The 18,904-nt window shown below is 43.2% G+C and overlaps 1 protein-coding gene across 1 annotated transcript in view; it reads left to right on the top strand.

Moving 5' to 3' along the window:
* Positions 1-17,518, top strand: part of DPYD (dihydropyrimidine dehydrogenase) — a 652,845-nt gene extending 635,327 nt beyond the window's left edge. The window contains exons 22-23 of the mRNA XM_048497540.1: positions 10,959-11,099; positions 14,219-17,518. Coding sequence (XP_048353497.1) covers positions 10,959-11,099; positions 14,219-14,389 — 312 coding nt within the window. The 3' untranslated portion in view covers positions 14,390-17,518. The remainder of the gene's footprint in view (positions 1-10,958; positions 11,100-14,218) is intronic.
* Positions 17,519-18,904: the final 1,386 nt, after the last annotated feature.

Raw genomic sequence — 18,904 nt, 5'->3', positions numbered from 1 at the left:
TCAGCTGTATCTATAATGATTGTCTGGATTAGTAGCCACAGTTATCAATATTACTGTTTGGGTTAAGAAAGAGATGCTTCTGAAATTCACTTCTGAAATTCTCTTTCAAATTTCACCTCAGATTTTAGAGTTCCAAATTGCCTTATCCTGTTGGTAAAGTGAGACTAATGCATAAGAGTTTCTATTTCTACATGTTGTTATGGGTCACTGAGCACACACGGTTTTCTGTAGTTTTCATTCCTTCCACTGATTTTGTACCTTTTATTTCCCATACATTAATTTGCTCATGCACATACAGATCAATGTGAAATGATGTTATGCTGGATTCACGATTCACTCTTGATTTCCCATCGAACTGCGCTTGAGAATGAAATTTTATCTATAGCAGGGTCAGTGAGTAATGCGGAGAAGGTTAGATTCCTTGGTAGTCTTCCCTCATGTCCAGAAATAGGTAACATTAGGAATTTAAGAAAGAAAAAAATAAGGACATGTATGCACTACTGCTGTGAGAGATTTTGGGAAAGTATATTGCAATAGGGAAAGAAATAAAATAAAGAACCCTTTTCAGATATTACCTATTGTATGCTAACCAGCATGTGCACATGAATGCATGCACACCATCGTACAGTCACACACACACACATATATAAGTATCCAGCACAAAGGGCTAATTTTGGAAATGTTTGCATCACTTTTTGCTATTGTTTTGCAAAAGAATACAATTGCCAGAGAGTTCAGGGTGGAATAGTGATGAGACTAAGACTGGGGAGAGAAGTCTTGTTCAAGTAAGCGTGATACTGTGGGGCAGTCTCTCTTGCAAAACAGCATATCCTGTCCTTAAAAGATCCAGGTAGGAAACACTCCTTGGTTTGGATTTATACCTCACTTTTCTCCATTGTAAGGAGTCTCAAAGTGGCTTACAAATTCCTTCCCTTCCTCTCCCCACAACAGATACCTTTGAGGTAACTGGGACTGAGAGTTTGAAGAAAACTGACTATTCCAAGGTTACCCTGCAGGCTTCATGAGTAGAATTGGGGGAACAAACCTGGTTCACCAAATTAGAGTCTACTGCTCATGTGGAGGGTTGGGGAACCAAACTGAGTTCTCCAAATTAGAATCCACCGTTCTTAACCATTGCCCCACAGTGGCTCCCAGTAGGCAGAAAAACAGGGAGTAAAATAAAAATAGATCGAAAGGGTTTGTTTGTTTTTTAAAAATGGCACACAAATGTCTAGTTTTGAAGGATTTTTCTATTATGCATGGCCATGATTTACCCAAAACTGCAGTTTGCAGTATGGAAGGCAGAGAAGCGGGTGGAGGACAGCATGGTTGGCTGCTGTCACATGTCCTCAGTGGTGGTGGGCAGCAGCAGTGGCCTTGAGCACCTACAAGCCTCTCCTCCACCTTTCCTCAGAATGAGAAAGACCCCAGGCACTCTTATTCAGCTTCCCCAATGAGCAAGGATTGGGGGCCCTACATTGACAGGCCTCCACAGTACTGGGAGCAGGGAGAAGGTGGCACATTTACACACAGGCAGCAAGATCCTGACCCTTCCTTTCCTGGGCCACACTCCATTCCAGTTGGCCTGGCTGCTGAGAGAACAGCTTCCTCTTGGCCACTTGAGGACTGGTGCCAATAGGCGACTTCATGTGCCCCCAGTGTTTGACTTCACACTTAAACTGCCTGCTCACTGCCTCCATGTGCTCCTGTATTGGCTCTTAAGGTTTGCTTTGGGCTTGCTTGCAACATCATTTGGAGCTTCAGACCAGCAGGGAATGAGTGGAGGAAATGCTTGGGCAGTCTGTCTGCATGATCCCTTGGCTTCACATAGTTGGCAGTGGCTTTGTACTGTGGAGGACAGGCTCAGGTGTGTGCCTTCCCCCTACCCTGCCCCAATTCCCTTCCCTGTGATTGTAGTGCCTGAACTTCAGTGAGAGGAGATTGAGGCTTTCATTGGCAAAGCCCCTGTGATAACAAAAAGTGTCCCAGTGCGGGATCCTTCAGTGGGTCTACTGCAATTAGTCCCCCCACCCACCCGGGCTAATGGACAGTTGATATTGGATCTCAATAATAGGGAACACCGAACAGTTAGGCTGAACTGGCTTTGGGGTGCAGACATGTTCAAGACAGCTCATGACCTTTATCTTCCTTGTCAGTGGCAGGCTGTCTTCCAGTTTAGTCATGGCTCATTGCTGAACTGGCATAGTTCAGTTGGTGCTGGGAGGAAGCCTGATACCAGGGAGGGCAATGGCAAACCACCCCATAGACATGTGTAACAGGGTCACTTATATTCAAGGCAAGGGAGAGATATTATCTCACCACTAGCCACCAATTGTAACGGGACGTGTGGCCTACAATCAAGGTTCCCACTAAACTGACCAGTGGGTTTTCCTTTGCCACCCAAAATATCCCAAGCTAGTGTTCAGGGATCTTCTTTTTACTCTGCTGCCACCATTAAAGAGAAGGAAATAGGAATCCCAAAACTGTTGCTGGCTGCCAAATATATAAAGGATCCCACCACACATTCAATCTTGGTCTGAGGGGAATGTCCTTCAGAGTCCCTTGTACAAAAATGGAGGGAACTCAAATTGGTTGGGATTCTAGCCACACAAACAGGCACTCTTCAATCTCTCACACACAAACGCAGGCTGGCACGAGGGTAACTTAAACACAACAAATGAAAAATTATTTTTGAAAACAAAAGAAAGGCTTCTTAAACTGGCTCAGAGAGGTACTAACGCTTGATGGTTTCAGAGAGGTTCTTTTCACTTAAAAGTTACAGAGCTTCAGATGTTACCTAGATTTCACACATGCAGGTGTCTCTTCAGGAACGATTATGCCTTTATACGCTTTGCTTTTCCTCACAGACAGACACTAGTCCTTTCTGATCCACAACCCACTGAATACACACACACACCCAGTCTATGCCCTGTGAGATTCTGGCATACAAAGACTCCCTCTCTCACTCTACTCCCAAACTGGCCTCACTGCCACTGGCTCGGACTTTTCCCAGACTGGTGCTACACAGGGGCAGGACAGACTCCTAGGTCTGGTCAGTGTCTACTGACAAGCCTCTGGCCGGCACTTCGCTCTGCACCAAAAAGCCAGTGCCTTCCTTCCCCTCACAAGCTTCCTTCGCTTGAGGAGAGGTCACTAGAATCCTGCCAGCTGTCTGAGCTGGACCAGAATTCCTTTTCACCAGAGCCAGAGCTGAGATTCTTCACTCCGCAGACTCTGCTCTCAACTGAACACGAGCTGTTCTCTTCAGAACTCCCAACGAAGAACTGTCTGACAGGCTCTCTCTGTCTTTCTGTTTGTCTTGCAGCGTTTTAGCGCCCCCTTACAGTGGCCAGGGGCAACAAGGCCTTCCATCGACCAATCACCTTGCTTTTATTTAAATTAGGGCCTGCTGCCTTATTTTTTTCTGTCACCCAGGCCTCTTTAAGCTGCTTCACACCAGCCCTTCAGGGTGGGGCAAGTCCGTTACAACATGCTTGCCTAGAAGCTGTTGGGTTGTGACATCACCCATCACCCATTAGGTGTAGTGATTAGAAGTGGGGGACTCTGATCTGGAGATCTGGTTTAATTCTCCACTCCTCCACATGAGCAGCAGACTTTTATCTGGTGAATTGGATTTGTTTCCCTGCTCCTACACATGAAGCTTGCTAAGTGACCTTGGTTCTCTCAGAACTTTAACAGCTCCACCTTCCTCACAAGATGTCAGTTATAGGGAAAGAAGGCAGAGGAGTTTGTAAGACTCCTTACGGCTGAGAAAAAATGGGATATAAATCCAAACTTTTCTTCTTCTTAAGTAAGCAACATCCCAGAGTTTGCAGAGGGAACTACCTTTAATTTACAAAAAGTTGAGCAAAGCCTGGCCAGAAGCTCCTAAATATGGTCTTTCAGACTCAGTGGTTTTGGTACTAGGGCAGCTAAATAAGGATAAAGTGAAATTTGTGGCCATAAGGTTGAAATGGTGCTGTAAACATGACAGGCCATGTGACTTGGACCAGTTTGGGAAATGATATCTCAGACAACCATCGAGGTTGATGGTATAAGACAGAAAATGTTAGACCAACTTCTCAGTCTTTAATAACTTTATTTCATAGTAATATTTTATAGTAAAGAGGTAATTCTGTGCACGGTATCTGGGCAATCCCTGGCATCCCCAGTTAAATAGCTCCTACAACTGAGACCCTGATGGACCAAGGACTCTGATTCAGTATGGGACAGCTTCATGGGCCATGTGGTCATCTCCCATGTTATTTTATTTACTTATTATTTTATTTGATGTTATTTCTGTTTCCATGTTACAGCCCAAGTGTACTTTTTTGGGGTCTGGAATCTTAAATCAGGGAAGTGTATGTCTATTGGACTCTAGAAAAACAAAAAGAAATGCTTTCTTTCTACTTCATAGGCTGTAAGCTCTGCAAAATTTGACACAAGATTCTCTAAATAAGGGATCTGGAGTAAACAGAGAACAAACAAAATTTGGGATAACTATCCTATTGATAAAACATCAGAAGAGAAACCCTGATGTTATTGTATGTGTATTTGCATCAAGATTGTTTTTGTGCGATGTTTTATCAATGCATGGTATCACATGTTTGCAATGTGTATATTTTTTAATCCACCATTCTCCTTAACCAGGTTCAAGGCAGGTTACAATCATAATTGTACATATATACACTGGAAACCACCAGAACTTTTTAAAAAACAAAATCCTGTCCCCTCAGGAACAATTTAGTGTCAGCATTAACAATAGCAAAAAAGCATTTCCCATATCATCCTGTAAACAGAAATCATCCATCAAAGAAATTAAAGCCATCTCTGTCCCATAACCAAAGTCTGGGACAGATGGCTCATCTGAGAAAACATGGAGTTGCTCTGCAGCAACATTTTCTATAACCTTATCCCAAAAAGGCAGGTTACAGCCTAGAACAGGCCACAGCCTTCTGATCTGAATTAGGCTTCTTTAATAAAGAATGCAATGCTGAGTCATTCAAATCACCCTTGGGAAAACACCATTGTAGGTGTAAAGAATTTTCATTAGGAGCTCTTTCATTCTATCCTGACAAGCTTTCATTAGCCAGGAGGGACAAGGGTCCAAAATATAAGTGGTGGCCTTCACAACTCCTGAAACCCTGTCAACATTCATTGGGACATCCATAAAAGGACCAGACGCTGCACACTTAATGTGTCAAGGAAGTAAGAGGTGGGAAGAAATTGATGGAACAAAAAGTCAAGGCAAACTATGCCAGAATTCATTTTAAATACTCTCCTTCTTAAAGAAGGAGAAGAGGTGAATGCAAAGCAGAAAGACCTTCTGGATCAATAAAGAAAGAGAATGGGGAAGAAATCTGTCCACCCTTAATGGTAATAATCCTTACCTCCAATTGAAAATGGCTCCTTTGCTCCTCCTATAACCCTCAAACTGAGCTAATATTTCAAGATATTCATGGCTTTTGAAGCATGGGCAAAATGAAACAGTGTCTTGCAAGCTTCATTTATTCTTTGCCAACTTTAATTTTAAAGTCTGTGCAACGTTATCTTTCTTGTGTGACTTTCCCTGGAATACTCAACCTTTGCTCTTTTGTTAAATGTCAGTTTCAAAAGCTTCATTTAAAGTTCCTACATAGTAATGCAAAAGTGACAGTGGGTTAAAAATTCTTAGTGTGCAACCCATGATATATTCAGGCTGGGTGGCCTGCATGCATTTTCCTACATCCAGTGCTTTGCTGTGTGCGTCTGTCCGTTCGTCCGTCCGTCCGTCCGTCTAAAGTGGAAAGCAGTAATTGCCCACATGAATGAAGTTCTGTGAAGGATGCAAAATATCCCAAAAGGAATAGCAAATATGGTATTAGTATTGGAAAGATCACTGTCTATATGATGAAGTGTTGGTGTTTTTCCCTCACAGAAGATATGAGGCAGATACCTTCCTTGTTTTGCTGAGGAAAATATCTTTTGTGTATATCAGGAATTCCAAGTGTGGGGCTAGTTGGTACCATAGTTCCCTCCATCACCTTTCGTGGCACCTTCTAAATACTTTTAGAAGCAGACTAGGCCAGGTGGATCTTTTCCCAAGGAGGACTTCTGATTGACTGTACAGATTAAAAGACATTGTGTTACACAGAGCTTCTTCCTGATATGTCAGAGAGTTACTATGAGAGTAATGCATAACTTCGATACCTAAAGTTCTATGGTTTCTTCTACCTCTTGCAGTAGCCTTTTTGTCATTGTATCCAGAGGTGGGATCCAGCAGGTTCTCACAGGTTCCCGAGAGTAGGTTACTAATTATTTGTGTGTGCTGAGAGGGGGTTACTAATTGGTGATTTTTCCACGTGATTTTTGCCTTAGTTACACCCCTTCTCTCAGCAGTAGCGCACAGAACTTGAAGCAGTCTAGCAGGAGGTGCACCGGCATGCGTGGCAGCCTGTGCCTGCGTGCATTCGTTTCCCGCCCAAGGACCGGCACAGCGGCTTCGTCCTTGCCACAGCACTGCCCAGGAATGTCCCACCCCTGGAATGCCCGGCCATGCCCCCGTTGTGTCCCGCCCAGCCCCATTGGCGCTACGCCACAGTTTGAATCCCACCACCAGGGGAACCTGATACTAAAATTTTTGGATCCCACCACTGATTGTATCAGTTTCAGAATTCCAAAAGTGCCCACAGGTCAAAGTGTGTATATTTTTGTCATGCATCACTAATCCTTATGAGGAAAAAAAGAAAGACTGCAGTCAAACAGGCAGTTGAGGTGAACACCAAATTTGCAAAAGTGAATTGTTACAGAGGGCATTCTTGTAGGAGGAACAAGTCTTTGATAAAACAGTTCAGTTCAGGAGATTTCTTTCTTTATCTAAAACATTGTTATGAAATCTTTGCATCCAGGTAGGGCCCTGAAACTGAAAACTCTAAACAGAACCACCACCAATGGGGCCACCACAGAGAATGTCAAGTGTGAGAGCTGCCAGGCCTAAGCTGGGAACTTTAGAAGACTTTGCTCAGAGGACAGAGGAGAGTTAGTCCTGCAATTATAAGGGTCCAACTCCATAAAGGGCTTTATAGATGAAAACTAGCACCTTGAATTGGATCTGATAGATGATTGATAACCAATGAAGTATCTGCAGAATTGATGTTCCATATGGCACATAGTAGTAATGGGGATGCACTGTTGGAGTTTCTGAATTAAGGGCAGATCCATGTAGAGTTCATTACAGTAGTACCCCAAGATTTTTGAGCCTGGGAACACTTCTGTTGTACTGGCACAGTGTGGGAGTACAACCACAAGATAGCTCCCAACCATAAAATGGCTGCCATAGAAGCAGATCAAAACGCAAAAATGTCAGAGAGCAAGGTTATGCATAGCTCTATCACAGGACACAGGGGCAGGGGGGAGGGGTGTGGCAATGCTCGTCCAAGACTCCATCTCCTTTTAGACGTCCCCTGTCCCATTGATCACTGGCCTGGAGAGTTTAAGCCTCTGCTGGGACTCCCTGGAGAGACTGGCTGTTCTGCTGGTGTACCAGTCGCCTAGCACACTGGCAGACAGCCTGTCATGGTTCTTTGAGGTCACCTCAGAGTGGTCTTTGTCATACCCTAAACTGTTAGTGTTGGGTGGCTTCAACGTCCACATTGATTCAGCCTCCTTTCTGGTAGCCGCTGGTCTAGTGTCAACCATGGTGACGCTAGGTCTCTCCCTGGTGAACATTGGGAGCCCCATGCATCAGTGTGGCCACACTCTGGACCTGATCTTCGCAGCAGGTGTGAATGTGGGCTTATCCTCTGTTGATAGAGTGCCATGGTCTGACCACTATGTCCTTAAGGCTCGGATAGATGCTGCTGCGCCCCCCCTGTCTTGGCTAGGGGCATATTTTGGCCCATCCATGGAGACTAATGGACACGGAGCGGTTCCAGGATGCTCTGCGGGAGACCCCACCCACTGGCATCTCCCTTGATGAGCTGGTAGAGAACTGGGATACCAGGCTCTCTGAAGCCATTGAGGCCGTCGCTCCAAGGTGCCCTCTCCGCATCTGCGCCAGACCAGCTCCTTGGTATCCTGGGGAACTGCGTCGAATGAAGTGAGAACTGAGAAAGCTAGAGCGACTGTGGCAGAGGACCCTTGACAGGGGGTCAAGACACTCGTATCGGATGTTTATGAGATCCTATGAGGGAGCTGTGAAGGATGCGGAGAGGTTTTATTTTACTTCCTCTATCGCAATAGCTCGCGCCCAGCACAATTGTTTAGTATAATTAAATCACTTACGACCTCAGCTATGCGTCCCAAATTTAGGCTTTAGGCTGTGAGGCATTTGCAAGCTACTTCTCATACATAGTCTTGACCCTCCACCGAACCCTGTCTGCCATGGTTAATACAATATGTGAACTGGAAGCCCCTTGGCCATCTCTGGGTCCTCGGTTGGACAACTTCAGTATGCTCAACCCGGCGGATGCGGACAGGACACTGGCAGCTGTACGATCTCCCATGTCCTTTTGACCCATGGCCTTCCTGGTTCATAAAAGCCATCAGGGAGGAGTTGCAGAGCCACCTGTTGGAAATCATAACTAGCTCCCTAGAGCAAGGGGTTTTCCCGGGTTGGTTTAAAGAGGCAGTGATCCATCCGCTCCTGAAAAGACTGTAGTTAGATCCTCTGGATGCGACCAATTACCGCCCAGTCTTGAATCTGTCATTTCTGGGAAAGGTAATTGAGCGAGCTATGGTGGATCAACTCCAGAGGTTCCTGGATAAAGCAAATGCATTGGATCCCAATTGGTTTCTGCACTGGCCATAGGACCGAGATGGTACTGGTCACTGTCATGGACGAACTCGGGCTCCACTTGGACAGAGGCAGTTCGGTGCTGCTGGTGAGGTTAGACCTCACTGCAGTGTTTGATGTGGTAGCTCATGACTTTTTGGTCCACCACCTCACCGATATCAGGGTATAGGGGTCAACCTTGGGTTGGCTGGCCTCAGAGACTGGAGAAAGCAGATGACATTGGGAGAGAGAACTCCCGGCGTTGCCCCTTGGTTTGTGGGATACCGCAGGGGGCGATCCTCTTCCCGATGCTTTTCAATATCTACATGCAGCCCCTGGCAAGTTTGGTTTGGAATTTTGGGCTGTGGTGCCACCAGTATGCAGATGACACCCAGCTCGTGTTCACGATGGAGGGCAGCCTGTCCTCGGCCCCTGGAGCTCTCCAGCAATGTGTTGGAAGCCATTGCTGGCTGGTTGAGAGTAAGCTGGCTGAAATTAAATCCTACAAAGTGGAGGTGCTGTGGCTGGGCTGCGGGGAGTGTCTGGTGGACTTTTGCCTACCTACACTGGACGGCGAGGCATTGCACTTGGTCTCATCCGTCAAAAGCCTGGGTGTCATCCTGGACCAGGCACTATTGCTTGAGGCCCAGGTGGCTAAAATGGCCTGGGTAGCATTTTATCAACTGTGTCAGGCACGGCAACTGCCCCCGTACCTCTTCCATACAGACTGTATGTATGAAAGAGGCTGGGACTTTTCAGTTTAGAAAAAATGACAACTGTGAGGGGAGGGGACATGAGACAGGTATATAAAATTATGCATGCTCTCTCCCAAAATATTAGAACTCCAGGGCATCCAGTGAAATTGATGGGCAGTAGATTTAGCACAGACAAAAGGAAGTACTTTTTATTTAATGAGTGGATAATGTGTGGGATTCACTGCCTGAAGTCCACGAGCACTGATGGCTTTAAAGGGGGTTTAGATAAAAATTGATGGAAGATACTAGTGCTAGGAGCTATGCTCTATAGTTAGCCCTCCAGAATAACTAGTTTGCTGCTGCATGATACAGGATGCTGGAGTAGGTAGACCAGTAGTCTGATCCAGCAAGGCTCTTCTTATGTTCTGTTCAGACATTTTACTGCAGTTCTATCCAAGCTACCTCTCTCTTTAAAGTTCAAAGAGACAACCATGACTGAAAGTTGATGTCTTTTCCAGCTAGAGATTTAACTTGCAGCTGCTCCTTTTGACCAGAAGGTTCAGGACATTTTCTGTTTGAGCTCAAGTGGCTGAGGTGGTGGTGGTGGTTGCTATGCTAATCACAGCTTGTGTTAAGTAGCCAGAATAAGGAACTCATTCAGTTGCAGTATCTCAAATGAGAAATGCAGTACGGTTGCAGCTGCAGCAAGCTCTGCTGGTCCGAAGAAAGAGCCTGCTTATGCACACTGGGGCAGCGGAGCGGCTTGACCACGCCTGTATTGTACAAATGAAACTCTCAGTAAAGAAGAGCATGTTGCCCTTTGGTCAATTTCTCCATTCAAATGTCTTCAGAACCAGGGCTTTGGATTCATGAGCATAATATCTTTTTCCAGGGATAGAGCCTGGAATACATTCTTGGGAAAGGTTGGATTGATCACTTGAAAGCATACTATGATGGTGATACTGTGTTGTTACTAAGCCTTTTGTATGTCGGCTCCAGTTGTGAGGCCCTTTGTTCCCTGTCGTTTAATGGGCTTGTTTCCTGTTCTTATAATGAGTTCTCAGAACTGTGCTAATGAAAAGTGACCATGGACAAGGCAAGCTGTGAGTATCATGTCACTTCCCTTTTTGTGACCCTGTGTTATTTCCTGTCGTGCTAAAACATTAGTCTTTAAGGATAATTTAATTAAGTGCCACATTTGGTTCCTCCAGGTCGAGTCCACTATAAAAAATATTAATAATAATGCAGAGTTCTGAGGACTGGCATATTTTTTCTTCTATTTTGTGCTTGGTTTGCAGATACATCAACACTTGTTATCCACATTTTTCAGAGTAGCGTGCCTGAAGTGTTTTCCACTCACCACATTATCCCCAGCATTAATGTGGTGCCCACAAAACATCAGCTCAAAAAAACACGCTGTTGAGTGCTCCTCTTTGGCCATAAAACAACCTTGGGTATCACCAAAGTGTTTCCATAATGCTTTTGCTCCCCCTTCTTGCTTCTCCTCCTAGGATGTAATTGGAAAAGCACTGCAGTATATTGGAAAATATGGAGAGCTCAGTAATACCGAGCAAGTTGTGGCTCTGATAGATGAGGAAATGTGTATCAACTGTGGCAAATGCTACATGACCTGCAATGATTCAGGCTACCAGGTAAGAGCACAGCTGTAATTAGCAAAAAAACAAACAAACAACTGTGAGTTTTCTTTTTGCCATGGAGGCAGGAGGAATCCACTGTCTGCTTAACGGGCATGTGGGGAAAGGAGATTTATGAGATACTGGATATTAACACTTGCATACTCCCAAGTTTAGTTACCATGACGTGTGTCCGATTCAGTGGTTGTCAATAATGAAGGGTTCTTAGAGACTTGGATGCATGCAGCAACTCTCACCACCTGCCAACAAATATTCTGCACAGAATCTATTGCTGGAATGGTTGTCATTCTTCCCAGCACTGTATGTTATAACGAGCCAATGTAAGCTAATACATTCAAATCTTACTGGAGCTCAATAGAGATTTTTCCATGATTCCCTGTGATGGTTTATCTAGTTAAACTGACTTGAAGCCTTAGTTGAAAGAGGTCTTATAGAGCTGAAAGGGGCCTCTGCTCAATGCAGGAAAGCCAGAGCTAGACCACTCCTGAAATGTGGTTGTCCAGTGTCTCTTTGAGGACCTCTAATGAAAGAGATCCAAACCACACCTCCAGATGGCTGGTTTCAATGTCAAAAGGCTCTTGAAAAAAATTCTCCTCAAGCTGAATGTAAATCTACTCTCCTGACTTAAATTAAGCTTCATCTGACTTCATCAGGGTAGAGTACACTTAAGCTGGTACAAGATATTGCTCAGCTTCCTCTTTAATAATGACCTTTAGCCTAGAAACCTTTCAGAAAACCTGGATATGTATCATTTTCCTTGCAAAATGCTTTCCAGTTTTTGTCCTCTCTCAGTCAGCATTTCAAACTGGCAACAACCTGAAGTCTTGCCAGTGTATCACTTTTCCCTTTGCTGTCTTGGTCAGATCTGATTTGTGTGTTGTTGTAAGGTTAGCTGGCAGTGCACACGCTATCCACAGTGCCTGCAAGCAACAAGCAAGCTGTTTGTAAAGTTCATTTTTAGATATCAGAGGTTACTGCAAAACAAGGCCTGGAGCTGAACAGCCTGTCGGAGTCCACAGAGCTATTTCCCAAGAAAAGGGTTAATCCAAGTAAACAGGAAGTTTAAAACAAGTTTCGCACAGCAAAAAACAATGGAAAGAAAAGATAGAAGCCACAAGCACTGAATTTGTCTTATGGTTGCTTATTATCAAAGGCTATCCTAGCCTTAAAAATGTGTTATAATATGTTACAATGACAGTGCTAAAATAATACAGTTTGGTTTCTAAAGCAATAATATTTTGGTATTTTTTAAAGCCTACTATTCATAGTACAGGTAAGTACTATAAAATGAAACAAATAATGCAGTTATCACAGCTACCAAAAATGCATGACAAGAAGCCAAAATTAAGGGAAGATATGTTTGTGCATACCAGATAGCATATAGTAACTGTTATTTCACAAATTTCTATTCAGAGTAATGCTCTCTGAACAAAAGTCCCTGCATCTACTTGGCTGATGCATTGAAACTAGTTGTGGAAGCCGGGTCATCCTGTAGGTTGCTTCCAAGCTGGCTGGTGAACAGTATGAAGGTGGTTGTGGTGGGTTTTCCGGGCTTATGGCCATGGTCTGGTGGATCTTGTTTCTAACGTTTTGCCTGCATCTGTGGCTGGCATCTTCAGAGGTGGATCTTGTTCCTAACGAAATGTTAGGAATCCACCAGACCATGGTCACACAGCCCGGAAAACCCACCACAACCAGTTGAATCCAGCCGTGAAAGCCTTCGACAGTAGTATGAAGGTGGTTGGTATATTTGTGTGGTTTAGCTTCCTGTATGTTTCCAATGTAAGCACTGAGCCTCCCAGAGGATTGGACACTGCTGACATACCAGGAAGTTGGGACATTGGTGCTCCACCCTGGTGGAAAGTCTTTACAAAAACCCCAACTGGTATGAAAGCTGCTTGACTGGAACAATGGCCATGATGTACGTATGTAGGGAACCTAAGAGGACATTTGCAGGCTATGCACCCAGCTTCTCTGCAACAAACCAAACAACTTAGCCAGCAGGAGAAATCAAAAGAATTCTGAGGAAACTGTAGTATCCTTCAGACAGGCCTTTATCCTGTGACAGGACTTCAGAGTAAACAGTTTGAGAAGTTGTAGCCCCTGGTCTTGCAAAGACAGGGTAACCTCATAGCCTAGGCCTAGGATTGCCAATTCCTGTTTGGGAGGTTTCTGGAAATGTGTGGGTAATGCCTTGGAAAGAAGGACTTTAGTGGGATTTGCTGCCACAGTCCTCCCTCCAAAGCTGCCATTTTCTCCAGGGTAGAAGTGGATTGAGGGGGGAAGAAATGGTCTTGAAAAGGAGCTCACCCTGCAAAAGTGGTGCAATGGCAGGGGGTGATTCTTCCTAGTGACCTTAATGGCCAATCCACCTCTCCTCCAGAGGAACTTTTCTCTGTAGTCTGGAGGTCATTTGTAATTCTAGGAAAAACTCTAGGACCTAGCTTGAGGTTGGTGATCCTATCTATGACCCTTCATCTTAGATTTTTTAGGAACTAGCCAAAGATTTGTGAAGACAAGTGAAAACTGGAAAGGGTGGATGCACCATAAAAGGCATTTTAAAGGCTTGCATAATACAAGCATGCACATGATATAGCCAGGATTGATGAAAACTCACTGTTGAATGCACATTCTAGCAAATTCAGACTTCTTGCTATGTAATTTCTGCAATAATGGCCAAGCTCTATTGTTTGTACTCAGTTGGTTTTGTGTATCAAACAAAAAGACAAGGATGACACTTGTGGAAATAATTCTGGACAATAAGGGTTCAAATCCCAATAAATCCTGTGAAGATGGACTTCACATAAAACAAAAAATATCTTTATAGGATTTGAACATCATGGGCACAACTTGTCCTAAGGTTGATTCTTCTTTTAACTAGTGCAAGGGCGGTAAGGAAATGGTGGCACATTTTTACTAGGGCATGATTTGCTTCTGCATTTTTAATTTTTCACAATGCATTATCTTATCCATTAAGACTGTTGCTATAGCTGCAGTGCAGTGCCAAACAAGGATCTCTCCAAGCACCTTGGCTACAGGAAATGCAGATGCTAAAAATGGGGTTGTTTTTGACCTTTTCTGTGAGTGACATCAGTGCTGTTTATTTCTGCTTGCAGGCTATACAATTTGATCCAGAAACCCACCTGCCCACTGTTACCGACAATTGTACAGGCTGCACTCTGTGTCTCAGTGTCTGCCCTATTATTGACTGCATCCGAATGGTTTCCAGGACAACACCTTATGAACCAAAGAGAGGCCTGCCCTTAGCAGTGAACCCAGTGTGCTGAGGTGATCAGACCAGCAGTTAAAGTGAACCGAACATTTGCTTGATTCTATTGATTTGCTTTCTAATTAGTACCAGCAACTCCAACAACATTGGGAAAGAAAAAGAAACCAATGACGGCAGCCGTTACAATGCGGTCTGTATCTGCCCATCCCTTTTAAAACTGTCACACAAAAAGCAGACAGTTTGTCAAATAAGGTTTTTTTTAGAAGCATAAGCAATTTTTTCTTTGCCAAATTCTTAGATGCTGTGATAATTTGGATGATTTTTTTAAAGAATTTACAAAATTAGGGGAGCTTTTGCTAAGCAACTGAACCCAACATGAAGGTAAATTTAGTTACCAGAGAAACATGTAATTATACATTTTATTTCATTTTTAAAACTTTTTAAAAAGCTGTAATTAACTGCGTAAACCACAAACAAAGCAATATGGTTTTATGTGTGAGTTTTACAGAGAGATATAAAAAGAGATTTAAAATAGTATTTCAGAACTATCCATCAATTGCAACTGCATCAGCATATGGCATGGTATTACCTTAATTCTCTCTAAATTTGGCTTCTGAGTAAGCACTAAAAATAAAATTGCAAACTCATTGCACTCTCTGACACTTAATGTTGTACAGCAGGTAGCCAAGTTTTGTTGCTTCTGTTCACTGTATTCTTCCAAACATAAGCATTTGTTCAAGAGTCTGATTGATTTTGGTTGATTTTAGTTGAATTGGTGTGCTACTTGGCAGCTGAAATTATTTTCTAGATGCTAGTGGGGAATTCCTTCCTGACTTTGCGGCTCTAGCACACAGTGGCTCAGTTCACACATTGTATGGCAATAGGACCAATTGAGGTGGGGAGGAGAGTTATTTGACCTCAAGCTCAAAAGAGACTTCACATTTAGACACTTGCTAATATTCTGGCATTACTTTTGAGTTTTGTTTTCGTGTGCATTACTGTGTAATTGTTATGGCTATACTCTGTTTCACATAAAGATATTAGTTCGGTCAATTAACTGCAGCAGTAAAGAAAATTGTATGCCTCTGATTTAGAATATAATCCTAAACAAATATGAGAATTATCATTAATATTTACTCACTGCCTTGGTCAAAACTATCATTTTGTGCAGTATTGAACATACACAAGAGCATTTATGCCAAAATGTATTTTTACTTTCAAATGGATGGGAGGAGCAGTGCCAGGTATGCACTTGACCCAGGTAGCATTCTACAACAAAGATGGTCCAGCATGCTTTGTTCTGTGGTGGAGGAATATACAATCTACTAACATCTCTATATGAAGCACAGTATAGGAGCCTCAAAAGCTAGAAGTTGATAAGACCTCTCTGTGTTTCTGTGAGGGCCTGTATATGAAACCTTGACTTGGTTAAACAAGCTATATTTCATATGATTGCCTGAATGTAAATCTCTCCACTAATTATGGTTAGTTAGGATCTGTCAAACTAGGGTTTGACGTTGGTTAACTATCACAATCAGACTTAACTAGGGTTTTGTGTAATACATGGACATAGGTAGCATATTCACTGGCAACGCCCTCTCAGGTTAAAAGAAACTCAGTGAAACCATTATTTGTAGAGGCAAACTAGGGTAGGGGTGGTTGTCTGTGAGCTGAATCCTAATTTCACAGATTTTCCATTATTACAATAAGCCATGGTTTTATATGCTCTGACATAATCTAGTGGTAAGAATAACTTTTGTACTAAGGTCTGAGACAATTGTAAAGGGTGAAGAATAAATTGAAATAATAATAGTAATAATAATAGTAATAATTTCCACTCATTCCCTCGTCCTATTACAGACCTCATGATCCCCTGCCCCCCCCACCCTCAGATCAGCATTTGGTAGAACTCATTGGTCATAGTGAGAGGGGATAAGAGGAATGTTCTGTATCACTAATATTCTGGATCTAGCCATAAAGGAGCAATGGTCATAACACTTCGTAGCATCCAAATTAGAGCTATCCAGTACATGCTAAAGTTTTCTCACCACACAGACACAGTGTGTATTTCTATAAACATCTACTGAGCCATCCCCTTCAATTATTACCAGGCAAGCAGACTCTAAGCTGTGTGAACATAATGGTATCCAAACACTTGGGAAAACATGACATCAATTGCACTCACCCACTGGACTGTGCCTCTTCAGCCCATTGATACCTAACTTGTTTCCACAAAAACCATGCACCAAGAACTATCAAGATGGCAGCCCTTCGGAGGAGGACAATTGAGATACAGGAGAAGCTTGCATGGTTTGAACTATTCTAACATGTTACTACACACCCTATAATGATGACATCATAGTTGAAGACAATGGGGAGAAAAGAGGATTTCACTGAAGTCACAAAGGATCCCCTTTACATGCACATATGCTTTGTTCCGGATCTTGCCTCCCAACTTCATAGTAAGAATAACTGTGTGTCTGTTTCACTGTGGGAAAAAACACACTGAAGGTCTGCAAACACTCTGAAGCTCTAGGAAGATTCCTTACCAGATTCCTTTTTAATTATGCAGTTCTGTTTTATGGTGAGTTTTTATGCTGCTTGTGTCCAGTGTCTTATATTTTACTGGTTTATGTTTTAATATTGTGGTGTTTTTTTAATTATAAGCCACATCCAGCAGGACTTTGAATTGGTAGCATCAAAATATTCTAAATTAATAAATAAGAGCTATGCCAGCAGCCAACTTTCCTAAATAACGTTTTGAATAGATGAGAAATATTTATAAGCTAGGAATTTATTACTAAAAATGGTCTTTGCAATACATAGCAATGATTTGCTGACAACTGTTTACCCAAGAAATTTAATCCAAATTTGGTTGTGTGTTTGTTTACAGTATAATTTCAGTAAAAGAGATGTATGCATATCCCAGCAATCTAAAACAGCATGTTAACATCAACTTATTTCTTATGCGCAGTTGGGAGTTTTTATATACTAATTCTTTGCTGGTTGCTTTATTCCAAGGAAACCACAAGAAAACCATATGCTGTTCAATATTTGAAATAGTAAATAATTTATCTGTTCATTTCATTATACCCTCTGCCATCAACTGAAAATACTGATTATGCATATTAAATAATCCTTTTGTTCAAATATGTATTCATTTACATACTTATAAATAAAATCAGAATTGAAAGCATTATGCAACTTGGTTTTCTGTTTTTTTTTTCTCTTAACAATGTGAGTGTGTGCACTGCATACCCACTTCCGCAGTTCCCCAAATTAATCTATCACTTTAAAATTACTTACCCTCAAGGAGCACTATCAAATCTATGTATGTATAAGGCAAAAACAGGGTTTTTTAAATAGAATTGAAAGTTGACATGCTCTTTTAATTTAGCCTAGAATTACCACACATCTAACAAGTTTTGCAGGTTTTTGCAAACCCATAAAAACTTAAAGACATACTACTGTCAAAATTACATTAATTTGCATTTAACAGGCTGGTTTATACAACCAGGTCAATGTAATGAAGATCAGGTATGCTGAAAACTATACAGTGAATATGTTCACACACAAAAATATTTGTTAAAACTCCTTAAATCACAGTACATATGAGGCAAGCAACTCCAGTTCACATTACCTCAGTTTTCCCTACATTTCCTCTCCTATTCAAGGTACTAGCAAAGACTCTGGGACCAACCTGCCCTAATTTTCATAGCCCCATACTGGCAAGGAGTGCTTGGTTCCCTACATTCCTCAGAGTATCTCAGAGATGTTTCAGAGTTCTCCCATGAGAGGATGACCAGCTCACTTTTGGGACGGTTCTGCATCATGACATCCTGTCCTTGCACCTAATAGCATGACTGATTCAGCAGGATTGCACAGATCTTCATAGCATTGTGATAACTGTCCAAGCATAAGTCATATATTTCCAAGTGGGCATGTTTTGTGCACTGGACACAATCCCAGGCCAATGTCTGATATTTTCCATTATATCTGAAGGATACTGGGTTTGCCACTACTTTCAGTAAGATTCACTTTGGCCGTATCTGCACAGCCCGTTTACGACGGCCTGGGGGCGCCAAAAAAGGCGCCCCCAGGCCGCCGTTCGCACAGGCGCCGCTGCTGCAACGCAGCAGCGGCGACCTGACGCCTCTTCCCTCGCAGGGCTGGCAAGGCCAAGCCGCCCTAAACAACAACCCTTTAAAGGGTTGTTGTTGGGGAGGGATCGCCTTCCCTGCGGCGCTGCTTTCTCCCTTCATTTTATACTGTGGCTTTCACCGTCGGCCTGCTGGGCGTGCAGTCTTCACACTGTCCCTCCCACCTCCAGGGGTCGGAGGGCAGCGTGGGCGGGCTGCGACGCCTAGCAGGCGATGAACACAGTAAGTGGGGAAGGCAGAGGCGGCTCCGTGCGGAGCCGCCCTGCCTTCTGCCTGCCTCCCGTTTGCCTGCTCGCGACGCCATAGTAGCCTACTTCCACGCATCGAACTCCCGTGGGGGCGTGAGGGGGCCGTGCAGAAACGGCCTTTGCTGGAGCTTCTGCATTTCATGTCACAGTGCTTTCCTTCTCTGT

The sequence above is a fragment of the Sphaerodactylus townsendi genome, linkage group LG05 (assembly GCF_021028975.2).
Source record: "Sphaerodactylus townsendi isolate TG3544 linkage group LG05, MPM_Stown_v2.3, whole genome shotgun sequence".
NCBI lineage: Eukaryota > Metazoa > Chordata > Lepidosauria > Squamata > Sphaerodactylidae > Sphaerodactylus > Sphaerodactylus townsendi.
The sequence above is the reverse complement of the archived record's forward strand: the minus strand, read 5'-3'. Positions and strand labels throughout refer to the sequence as shown.